General features: G+C 45.2%; 1 protein-coding gene across 2 annotated transcripts in view; it reads left to right on the top strand.

The window, feature by feature from the left end:
- LOC122612229 (neurogenic protein mastermind) overlaps nucleotides 1-12275 on the top strand; it is a 68349-nt gene that overhangs the window by 42687 nt on the left and 13387 nt on the right. The window contains exons 2-3 of one of the 2 annotated variants that reach the window (XM_043785693.1): nucleotides 4715-5103; nucleotides 5375-7453. In XM_043785693.1, coding sequence (XP_043641628.1) covers nucleotides 5092-5103; nucleotides 5375-7453 — 2091 coding nt within the window. In that variant the 5' untranslated portion in view covers nucleotides 4715-5091. The remainder of the gene's footprint in view (nucleotides 1-4714; nucleotides 5104-5374; nucleotides 7454-12275) is intronic. The other variant, XM_043785692.1, reaches the window with a different exon arrangement.

Raw genomic sequence — 12275 nt, 5'->3', positions numbered from 1 at the left:
CTCTTGGCGTATAATTGAATAGTGAGAGACAACAGCATCTAGGAATTCTTGGGGAAACAACAGCAATAGTAATAGCAACAATTGCCTTAGAGCGAGCAACAAGCTAACTTAAACCGAACCGAGCCGAGAAATCTGGCTTAGCCTTTTGGCGTTGCGGAAATTGGTGCTGATGCTGCTTCTGCCTCTGCCGCAGTCGCAGTCGTTGGCGGCGTCGCTGTCGACGTCGCTGCGTTGCGACTACATTAATCTTACTTTTATTGCTCTTTCTGTTGTTACTGCTGTTTAATTAATTTTTGGTAAACATAATTTCCCATTGGGTTTTGTGCGCCAGCTCAGTTAAATGAGTTGAATAATAATTTATAATTCACTCCATAATTTTCTCGATTTTCATCTTTCTTTCGGCACTGCCGCCCACTTTTTAATAATTTGCAAAAAATGCATAGTACTATATGCCAACTATAATGCGAGTAAGTGAAGTGCGAATGCTAGGGTTGAAAGGCGAGGGAAGGGGAGGGGCTGCAAAGAGTAGGACGCTAAACAAGGCCATAATATTACGCATACGCCGTGTGTGTCGGGAATAATATGGGGTAAGAAATGGTTAAAATAGCAAGGAATTAATTGGAGGCGTTCGTTTTCAGGGGGTGGTGCAAAAAAAGAAAGGGGATGGAAAGGGGGTGGCGGGTGGCAAATGAGCGGCTTTCTGTTATGGCTGACACTTGAGCGAACGTTTTAAGTTACACTTTTAATTAATTGTTGTGAATAAATGATGGCGCGCTGGCAAAGAAGAAAACGCGCGAGAACAGTGGAACGGAAAAAAGAAACGGTTGACAAAGAGCCAGGGGAAAGCTATTTGCATATCTCATTTAAATTGCATGTAAATTGGAATTCGAACTTGGATTTTCAGTTTTAAACTCAACTTCAACAAAGATTTTCCCTTTTCTGATTCTCCATTTTACACAGAGGACTTATAAGATTAAAAATGATAGAATATGGCTTTCCTTTAATTCGGTTTTCAAAAACCGAGTAATAATAAATAAATTAATTTAAACTGCACAATGGAGTCTAAAATATTCTTTGGCACATTTCTATGTTAGCAATAGCTCTTCAAATACTTGAAATCTTTTTGATTTTTCCCCCTAAACGTATTGACCACGTCCGCCTCCTTTTTCTTTGGCATCCACTTCCAACTCGCCTCTATCATCTTTCAGTTCCTGTCTCTCAGCACCTATATACCACACAATGTAGCAACTAGCAACTCGACTCAACCAACTAATCAAACAACACGGACGCGAATCGAAGGCTTTCCACGAAACATTTGATGTGTTTTCTGTCTTTTTTTGTTGTTGTTGCTGGGGACGAGACGATTTCCGTTTTCGGACTATCTGCTATATAGCTATAGTGTATTGTTTTTTTGTTTTTGGTTTTTTCTTCTTTTTTCTGGTGCTGAGTGGCCGAGAGTGTCGGTTTGGATTCGCCGCTAATTCGCATTAATCATACGACGCGTTGGACGCGCTCTCTTTTGTTTATGCATTGGAATCATGAAAACGAAATTCGTACAAACTGAACTGCTGAACGTCGCCAATGTGGAAAGAAGCTTTTCCACATTTTTATTTTTACACGCAAAAATTTACTAGCTCTCGGCTCGGCAACGGGGAGGAAGCGAGACAGGGCGACAGGGTGCAAGCGAGATGGGTGAGGTCTTCTTACTCACGCTTTTGTTGTTGCTTATTTTTAATGTGTCAAGGTTCGCGGCATAATTTCTGTTGCTTTATTTCATTTGCGCGTAAAGCAAACAGAAAATATATTAAAGCGCGACGCAGACTGATAGACAGTGAAGATACAGAAACGAGTCAAAAGCTGGAAAAAGTTTGACTTTCTTTTTGTGCAACCAATCAGAAAAGGTTAGAAAAAAAAGTAACTTTATAACTAGATTTATAGGAATTTCGATCTAATGGTAAATACTCCTTTCGCTGTGATTTCGGTTACGCTCGTCACAATGTGACCAGTACTTCAGTGAGCCCAACCTTCGATTTTCAGTATACCTCAGACCCCAGACCCCAGACACTTGCCCCCCCGACAAAGTTATTAAGCCCCACCACCACCAGCAAGACATAAAAGCCAAGACGGAGGCCAGAGCGAAGGCAAAGGCGAAGATGAGGATGTCGACATCGCCATCGGAGGCGACGCATCGATAAATGTAAATGCAGTAAATGTAGTGGGGAATTAGGGGAGGCATGGGCATGGGCATGGGCATGGCGATGGGATGGGGGCTTCCTCAAAGGGTTGAGGGGTGGGGGTGGGGCTAAAGGGTACGGTACGAGGCTATGGTATAGTTATAGGTGAAAAAGATGGAGGGCGAAGAAGTGTGCGTGGTGTGGGGGTGGCAATACAGAGAGGGCAAAACATTTTTATTACCGCAGTGGAGTCGTAAAAAACTAAATTACTTTTAAGTTTGTAAATTGTGTGAGCTGCCGCTCTCTTTCTGCACCAGCATACCCATCTCTTTCTGCAATAGGTTACATATTACGGCACAGGCACCCATCTCCCTCTTCTCCCTCTCTTTTCTACCACTATCGTTTTCCCACCGCTTCTGGTCAACGCAAGTTTGCATTCTTTGTGTCACGCTTCCATCGAAAGATACCGAAAACACAGATACATTTGCAGATACAGCTACAGATACAGCCAGCGAAAGAGACAGCAAGTGTGAGGATAGAGGGCAGCAAGAGAGACGGCATGATCGATGGTAGCAGCAGCAGAGGCGCAGGGAAAAACAAATTTATGAAACGTCATTTATTCATAATGAGCCAAGCGAATGGGGAAAAGTGTTGGCGCGTGTATCGAAACGAACGTTGTTGGTGAGGGAAGGGGGCAATGTGCGGAGGGGGTGTGGGATTGGTAGTGAAAGAAATAGGAGAGATGGGAGAAATGGGGAGATGGCCGAAACGGGCCAATTGTGTGCATTGCATTTCGAGTGTTGTAAAGTGCCATAAACTTATTAGGCGAAAGTGTTTCGTGAGTGCGAGAGATTGTGCATGAATGTGAATGCGTAATGAGTGCTATTCACTTTGTTATTCATTTGGGGGATAGTTTTTGCAGGCGATTGTAATTGTTTAACCGCCGATTGAGTGGCTATCAATGACCTGAGTGCGTGGTCTTTGTTGCTCAAGAGGACATTTTCCTTATTGATTGAATAATTTAATTAGGCTTTGTGGGCTGATACCTTAAGTGAGTGCTTTCCGTTCCTATTTGCCAATTGTATTTTAAAGGACCTTGGCAACAGTTGCGTTCATATTCGACAGTACATTTACTCATTGTTTTTGGGGAACAATATTGTGAATACTTGAAACCTGCGCTTTGTCGAATCTTCACTGTAGGAAGGTAGTCGCAGAGTATGTTTTTAAATTGCGGTGAATAATTCTGAACGCAGCAAACGAGTCACTTGCGGTTGCTTATCCAGAGCATTTCGCAACCTTCCGCACACTTGCAACCGAGTCCTCTGCTTCTTCTTCACTTTGAAGTATTATATCGTGTGCACTAAATACCCACACAGATACAGTGGCATCAACACACACACACGCACACGCACACCTCGCGACCCCACTCACATGTCATTGTGTTGGTTGTTGCTGCGCCTATTCGCGGCTATTTTGTATACATTTTGCATTAATTAAAAACAAAATAAACAGCAAAAGTCGCGGGCGCTTGGCCTGCACGGAGGCATGAAAATAAAAACTGAAAAGCAAACACATTCTGATTTAAATGTGATTGTTTTCTTGTTTTTTTGCGCCTTCGTCTCTCTTTTTTTATCCTCTTCGTTTTACGTACCAAGCAAGTGGCATTAATTTTACGTTTTTCCCTGATTTTTCAACAAGATGATACTTGGGAACTATGCATATTCCTACAAACATAGGCATTCATTAACCAGTTTTTTTTTACGGATTTAAGCGATCTTACAAGAAACTAATATTGTAAAGTATTTGTTGAATAATCTCAACTTTCTTCGAGTTTTTAATATTTGAAATTAATTAATGTTTGAAATTTTGTATGGGGATAGAAGATAGCTTATTAAAAGCAACATTCTGCTACTGAAAATATGAAGATACCTGTCTGAAAAACCCATATACCCCTTGATTATACGATTGAGGGGCATCGAAAGCGCTGAAGTAAGGCAGAACAGAAACAAAAACAACAACAAACGCGAAGCCGACGCCAACACAACGCACACTGGCGCACAAATTCTCACACAGATACTCTGGCGTTCTGGTTCTCTTTTCTCCGTCGACTTCGGCATTCTGCCACTGATTAGAAGTGTCTTTGCCTTTTATGTTATTGTTTCTGCCTCTGCCTCTGCCCAGCTCTCTGTGTTTTTTAAGGTTTGCTTTTTTCTTTTCTATTTTTTTTTTCTCAGTTTTGATACATTTTGAGACGTCTTATTTGTGTGTGTGTGTTTTTTAGTGTGAGATTTTTGCCAATGCCTGTGTGCACTTGCGATTTTCATGAAATTTCGCTACGGCTTTTCAATAATTTGTGCACGTCTTGCAAGTGAATTTCTTTTGATTACTCTTGCCAAGTCAGCGATGTAGTTGCCATTGTTGTTGAGTGTTAATCGAATCGTGCTTCCCATCCATGCAGTGCGAGTATATGCGATATGCGTTATATGTCTGTACATGTGTATCACTAATTTATGTATAATTTCTCACTGTGTGCGCCGCAGCTGAATAAATCAAATTACAATCAAAAGAACTCGAGATCGACGAAGAAAACTGTGAAGAAAATCAAAAGCCCAATGCGCCCGCGAAGTAAATGCAACAAAATGCAACATTTTCGACGCTGCTCAGCACTGTCGACGTCGTTACACAACACTGGTCCGAAAAGTTCTCCCTATCGAGTGCTAGCCTAAAATCTCCCCACAAATCCCCGGACCAAGTCTACCAACGCGCTTCTCAAATCATCGTGCTAAAGCTCTTCAAACTTTTGTGTCTATATATCGAAGTGTTTCCAAATCCGAGCAATCGACTCTTAATGTCCGAACTACTCAAAAACTAAACTAAATCTTCGCCCAAGCCAGCAAAAGCTATAAACGAACTATCTATGAATATTTGGGTAAGATTTGGGGAACTAATGTTTCAATCATATTATCATTTACCTAATCAAAAGTTTGGAAGAGGGTAGCTTAGTACTTGAATATCCTTAAAACAGATTTTAAACAATGCGTTTTGTTTCTTTAAATTTTGTATACAGCTTAGTTACAGTTACTATTTACTTCTTAGTTATTTTTTTTTGAACCGATTCTAACAGTTTTAGAACACAGTATTGAAAGCTTTCAAACAATTTCTATAACGTGTACTTTATTGCCCATTCTCTTCCAATTTAGCAACAAAAATTCCTGAAACGACCCGCGGAGGATGTTGACAATGGCCCTGACAACTTTGAACCGCCGCACAAGTTGCCTAATAACAACAACAATAGCAATAGCAACAACAACAATGGCAACGCGAATGCCAACAACGGCGGCAACAACAATGGCTCCAATACCGGCAACAACAACACGAACAACAACGGCAACAGCACCAACAACAACGGCGGCAGCAACAACAACGGCTCTGAGAATCTAACCAAGTTCTCGGTGGAAATTGTTCAGCAACTGGAGTTCACCACATCGGCGGCCAATTCGCAACCGCAGCAGATTAGCACTAATGTCACTGTAAAGGCGCTGACCAACACATCGGTGAAGAGTGAACCAGGTGTGGGCGGTGGCGGAGGGGGCGGCGGTGGAGGCGGCAGCGGTAACAACAACAACGGAGGCGGGGGAGGCGGCGGAAACGGAAACAACAACGGTAACGGAGGCGGTGATCATCACCAGCAACAGCAGCAGCACCAGCAGCATCAGCAGCATCAGCAGCAGCAACAACAAGGCGGCGGACTGGGTGGCCTCGGGAATAATGGAAGGGGCGGGGGACCCGGCGGCATGGCCACGGGTCCCGGGGGCGTGGCCGGCGGCCTTGGCGGCATGGGCATGCCACCCAACATGATGTCCGCCCAACAGAAGTCGGCCCTGGGCAATCTGGCCAATTTGGTGGAGTGCAAGCGGGAACCGGATCACGATTTCCCCGATCTCGGCTCATTGGACAAGGACGGCGGTGGCGGACAGTTCCCCGGCTTTCCCGATCTGCTCGGGGATGATAATTCGGAGAACAACGACACGTTCAAGGATCTCATCAACAACCTGCAGGACTTCAATCCCAGTTTCCTCGATGGCTTCGATGAGAAACCGCTGCTGGACATCAAGACGGAGGACGGCATCAAGGTGGAGCCGCCCAATGCCCAGGATCTGATCAACAGCCTGAATGTGAAGTCCGAGGGCGGCTTGGGTCATGGTTTCGGTGGCTTTAACCTGGGTCTGGACAACCCGGGCATGAAGATGCGTGGCGGCAATCCTGGCAACCAGGGCGGCTTTCCCAATGGCCCGAATGGCGGGTCAGGTGGTGCTCCCAACTCCGGTGGCAATGGTGGAAACTCTGGTAATCTCATGTCCGAACATCCGCTGGCTGCTCAGACACTCAAGCAAATGGCCGAGCAGCATCAGCACAAAAACGCCATGGGCGGCATGGGTGGATTTCCCCGGCCGCCGCACGGCATGAATCCGCAGCAGCAGCAGCAACAACAGCAGCAGCAGCAACAGGCCCAGCAGCAACATGGCCAAATGATGGGACAAGGGCAGCCGGGTCGCTATAACGACTACGGCGGCGGCTTCCCCAATGACTTCGGCCTGGGACCCAACGGTCCGCAGCAGCAGCAGCAGGCGCAGCAACAGCAGCAGCCGCAGCAGCAACACCTGCCGCCGCAGTTCCACCAGAAGGGTCCTGGCCCGGGTGCCGGCATGAATGTGCAGCAGAGCTTCCTGGACATCAAGCAGGAGCTCTTCTATTCCTCTCAAAACGATTTCGATCTCAAGCGTCTGCAGCAGCAGCAGGCCATGCAGCAGCAGCAGCAACAGCAGCAGCAACAGCAACATCATCAGCAACAGCAGCAGCAGCAGCCCAAAATGGGCGGTGTTCCCAATTTCAACAAGCAACAGCAGCAGCAACAGGTGCCGCAGCAGCAACTGCAGCAGCAGCAGCAGCAACAACAGCAGCAGCAGTACTCACCCTTCAGCAACCAGAATCCCAATGCGGCGGCCAACTTCCTCAATTGCCCGCCAAGGGGCGGTCCCAATGGCAACCAGCAGCCTGGCAATCTGGCGCAGCAGCAGCAACCCGGCGGCGGACCGCAGCAGCAGCAACAGCAGCGCGGCAACGCCGGCAACGGGCAGCAGAACAATCCGAATGCCGGACCCGGCGGCAACACCCCGAATGCGCCGCAGCAGCAGCAATCGACCACCACCACGCTGCAGATGAAGCAGACGCAGCAGTTGCACATTAGCCAGCAGGGTGGCGGAGCCCATGGTATTCAGGTGAGTCCAAGAGCCCTTTCAGCTGAGTTTCAGTTAGTTAAGTTAGTCAAGTTAGCTAAGAAGCGTAGTAAAGCGACCCGAAATCCACAATGATGGCCCTAAAAGCAGCCCGTTGCCTGCCTATATGGAGCTTATCCAATAGCATAACGCTACTTAATGCCATTGACACGTATGTAAATTTCCATGCATATTTAAGTTATCAGCGTAACGAAGTCAACAGCTTTTCACGAAAATCCCGACAGCAGAGGCAGTGGAAAAGCTCCTAGGGGGTGGTTTTTCCACATTGAGTGAAACGATACTCCTGCTGCTGCTGCTGCTTTTCCACTCGACCATTTCACTCAGTCGACTGACAGCCGCTTGTTTTCTTTATATTTATCTGGCTTTGTTTTTGTTGTCGGGAAAGGATCATAAATCATGTTGGGGCAAACAAGCCGAGCAAACGAACCTTTGCCCGCTTTTCCCGCTCCCGCTTCCGCTCTCTCTCGCTCTCTGTCTCACTCTCTCTCTCTCTTTCTCTCTTTCCCTCGTCGAGTTTTCACTCTCTGGCGTGGCGTTTAACCCTCGCTTTGCCATTTCCACTCGCCAGCCGAGTTTATCTCTGTCCATTAATTTTACCACACATCTGTTCATAAAATTGCTCGGCGACCTGGCGCTCGGCTTCAGTGAGTCCTCGGCAGCGAGCGAGTGTCCTGGCGCTGCGGTCCTCTCTCTCGTCGTCGTCGGTGTCCACCGACCTCCGCCCGCCGCTCTTCCCGCCACCCACTCGCCTCGAATTTCCCGAGTTCCATGTGCGCCATTTTCATTACGTGAGCGAGCAAAGGGACGCAGCTAGCAGCAAAAAGTGGATTGAGCTTGGCTTCTATTGCTGGGTTGCGTTTTAGGGGTTTTCTTGAATGGAAATTTCTGTTTCGAGTGGCGAAAAGGAGCTTTAAGATCTGAGAAAAAGCGAGTAGGAAACCGAAATGGGGAGCTAATCTATGCACAGCAATGCCCAGGCAAGGGATGCAATGCGGAACGTGAGAAGCCTTAGAAGATCTAGCCGAACAGAAGCTATTTGTAGCCTAGCAATGAACAATAAACATTGAAAAGGAGCATAGAAAGTTATTCATTTTTTCAAAAAGAGAAATTTGTATTTTATAATTGTACATGTATTTATCCTATATAGATTAGGAAATTATACAAAAAATAATGTACCATAACTCCTCCATTGCGAGTGACAAAAAGTATGCTACATACTTTGAATTCTCTTTCAAATAATGCATTATAATGTAAAATGTAGTTGGAAGGACTTTCTTTCGCTGCTGCCCAGGCGAGTGGTATACGTTTGATTCTTATTTATTGTGCTCCTTTTTGGAAACAGCCCCAAAGTGCATGGGCCCATGAACATTTACTGAGCTTCGTCCATATAGTAATGCATTCATCACTTGATTGCGCCGCCACGACCCCGCCCCCTAGCTCCACAGCCCCGCCCCCCTTCCCCTCCCCCTACCATTGCCTTTGAGGGGCACTTTTTCCGGAAAATGCATGGGAATCTCTCGCACAAAAGCAATATTCCCTAGCCACATGCATCCCCACACACAGTGCCACACACATGTATGTACATACGTATGTACATATGCATATACATATACATATGCACTAAACCTAACCCATATTCATTATCCGCTCCAAATTGTTTTCCTGTTATTTCGCAACAACAACAACAGGCACAACAACAACAGCAGAAGCTACAACACCCCAACATTTCATTTACAAAATGAAAGTGCAAAACTTTTTAAGTTAAGTTTCATGTCGCTGAGTAGTTTTCATCAGAGAACAGCCAAAAAAGCAGGGAAGAGAGAAAGGCAAAAGGCGAAGAAAGAGGAGGTAGAGGCAGAGGCAGAGGGAGAAGGATGAAGAGATAGAGGGAGAGGACAAAATGCTTTTGGCCTGGTCGAAAAAGGGACACGGCAACGGAATTTCATCCGATTTTTGGTCAGCTACACTGCGAAAAAGCAGGGCCAATTGCATGACTTAACATGATTACCGCTTCTTTCATTCTTAATAAAATCAACTTATAAATATTGACCTCTAAACTTTCACATTGATGTGTAATAACTTAAAATCATATAATTATATTTATAAATTACATAGTTTTGTATGTTCACTTTTATGTAAAACTAAGCCAAGTTGATTTTTCACCGTGCACCTTTTCCTGGGCGCATTTAGCTCAAGTTTTACCATGAATTTCGTTCATGCATTAACCCTCGGTTGCCTGAGACTTTTCCTCTTAGCCACCCCAAGCCCCGTTGCATAGAAAATAGTTGAAGCAAGTTGAGTGCCGTAGAAAATGAAGGGAAAAACAGGGGGGTAAAAACAGTTTGGGGAGGCAAAACTTGTTGACGATTGAGATTGAAATTTTTCGAGGTTTATTATAATTTTTTATTCAGACTGCCCACTAGCCACTCAGTTCCCAGTCCCAGTCGCAGTCGCAGTTTCCCTCGTCCTTCGTGTCCTTGGCGTCTAGTTGTCCGCCCTCACTGCCCGTTTTCCTCAGTGGACCATAGTCAAAGGCTGTCCTGGCGAATCCTTTTGGCTCGCTTATCGGCCCAAGACACAACACGTATACACACTTAAGTCTAACGATATATTTGCATAGGACTCATTAAAAATGCCCCCAAAAGAGGAGGCATTTGGCAACGAGGGTTGCAAGAAGCCAAAACAGCATCGGATTCAACGAGTTTTCCCGGCTCAATAATATTTTGCGAGGGGCGGCAAAATGTGGCGAAGCCTCTTAAGTGCAAGAAATGAGCGGGCAAAGTGTAAAATGTACAATGAATATGACAAAGAACGGTGCCCCAAGAAGCGACTGCTGGTATATGCACAATATAAATTAAGCGCGGACGGAAAAAAACCGGCAAGAATATAAAGCTGGAGTGGTAGAGCGGTAGAATGTGTAGAAAAGGAGCAACGGCAACAGCAAAATGGAAATTATACTTTTTACTAATGAGGTTCTTTGCCCGAGAAGGATGACAGGCCATTTTTAATGGCTTTTCATTTGAAGATTTTTAAGAGGTCTATTCAGTGTTTCCTTCTTTTTTATTTTTAGCTCAGCTCACTTGCAAAACTTTCAATTTATTATTTCCAATGTTCTTTGTAGACTTAAAAACAAAGCTTAGCAAAAACAGTATTTCATATATTCCCAGCCAACTACGTAACATCAATTAACTTTTAGCCTAAAAACCCATCTTCGCACACCAAACACTACCCCATTATATGGCGATTGTATATAGTATTTATCTGATACTTATTGTGCAACATGAAACTTATAGTTATAACCAAAGCAACCGACGGGGCAGAAAAACCAGGCAACAGGCAACAGCCAAACCGAAAACAACCGTAGCCCCGGCTAAAAGTTCAATGAATTCAAAATGCTGGCCATTTTGCATGTCCTGCATTAACTCGTTAAAATGCCAGGAACAACAGCAGGGAGGTGTAGTGCTAGCCACCAACAAATTTGTGTAAATACAATAAAAAGTGGGGGGAAGTGGGAAAATCCGGGGAGTACGAAGTGCGGAGTGAGGGGGAGGCTTCGGTTGGTCGATCCGCAGGCGAAAGCGTCATCAAAATGCCAGGGCGCACAAAAGTATGCAGCGGAAATGTGCGAAACGTGAAAATGTGCGGAAATTATACTTGCGCCACACAGCGAAAGAGAGAAAGATAGATAGACAGAGAGAGAGAGAGAAAACGAAAGAGATAGATAGAGGGCCACGAAAGAGACAGCTAGAACGCGCCGAGTGAAGAGAGGGTCATATCAGATTTTATGACTTGGCCCGGGCGACTTAATGAAGTAAGCGAGCAATGCGAGCACATGCGACCAACTTTGAACTGCGAACTGCGAGTCATCTTGTATCAAAAAACAATAAATAATTTATAGCAACGCGGAGGAAGTAGAGGAAGTGGTGAGATCTAGGCAGCATCCAAAGCACATATAATGAACTGAACGAGGTGGAAATGCGGAAGAAGGCGGCTACGCAGTGCGCAGGCGCTAAGGCAATAAAACCAAATCCCCGAAATTCAGTTCAGTTCGCAGATTCCCGACTCGCAACTCTTCACATAACTCGCCTTGATGGGGATTATGGGGCCAGGAGTTATAGGACATATTCCACATCTGTATAACCCCTATAAATTTAATTCCCCCAACGCAAGAAACTTCGGCACTAAGTGAATGCGCAGGCAGGGGCGAGAGACAATCGGGCCTATTTATGAGCGGAATACTTTGGCTACAAAAGAAAACATGATATTTTCCCTGCTGTTTCATAATTCAACGAATTTGCTGGCCGTTTATGTTGTTTTTGGGTAACCAGCTTTTCGGATACCGCTTGGCTTGAGATTTCGTCTTCAGTTTCAGTTTCGGTTTCATTTTCCGTTTCAGTTTCATGTTCAGTTTTGTTTTTCTGACCCGGCCCATTACCTAACGCATTTGATGCTCTCAAAGGTCACATTATTTACCTTTTATATTCCCATTCGTGTCAGTGTGGAGGGGATTTTCCGGTGAGGTTGGCAAGATGCTTTTTCTGGCGCAGCCAAAAGCGAAGTTTCGTAATATTTTCATTCTGTTTTTCTACTCCCGCCGCCACTTTTTCGGCTGCGTTTCAATCAATTTGCAGGTGTTGAGCTCTTCTGCGGGGCAAAAGGTGAGCGGAAAAGTTGATGAACTTTGGCGGTAAGCGTTTTGGTGGGGTTAACCGTTTCGCCGGAGTTTGTGAAGATGTGTGAAAATCATTTCATTCCCACCTCTTTTCCTGCCAAGTTTTCCATTTTAATGTGTATCTTAAGTTGC

The sequence above is a fragment of the Drosophila teissieri genome, chromosome 2R, assembly GCF_016746235.2.
Source record: "Drosophila teissieri strain GT53w chromosome 2R, Prin_Dtei_1.1, whole genome shotgun sequence".
Taxonomy (NCBI): Eukaryota; Metazoa; Arthropoda; class Insecta; order Diptera; family Drosophilidae; genus Drosophila; species Drosophila teissieri.
This window is presented reverse-complemented; position numbering and strand designations above follow the sequence as displayed.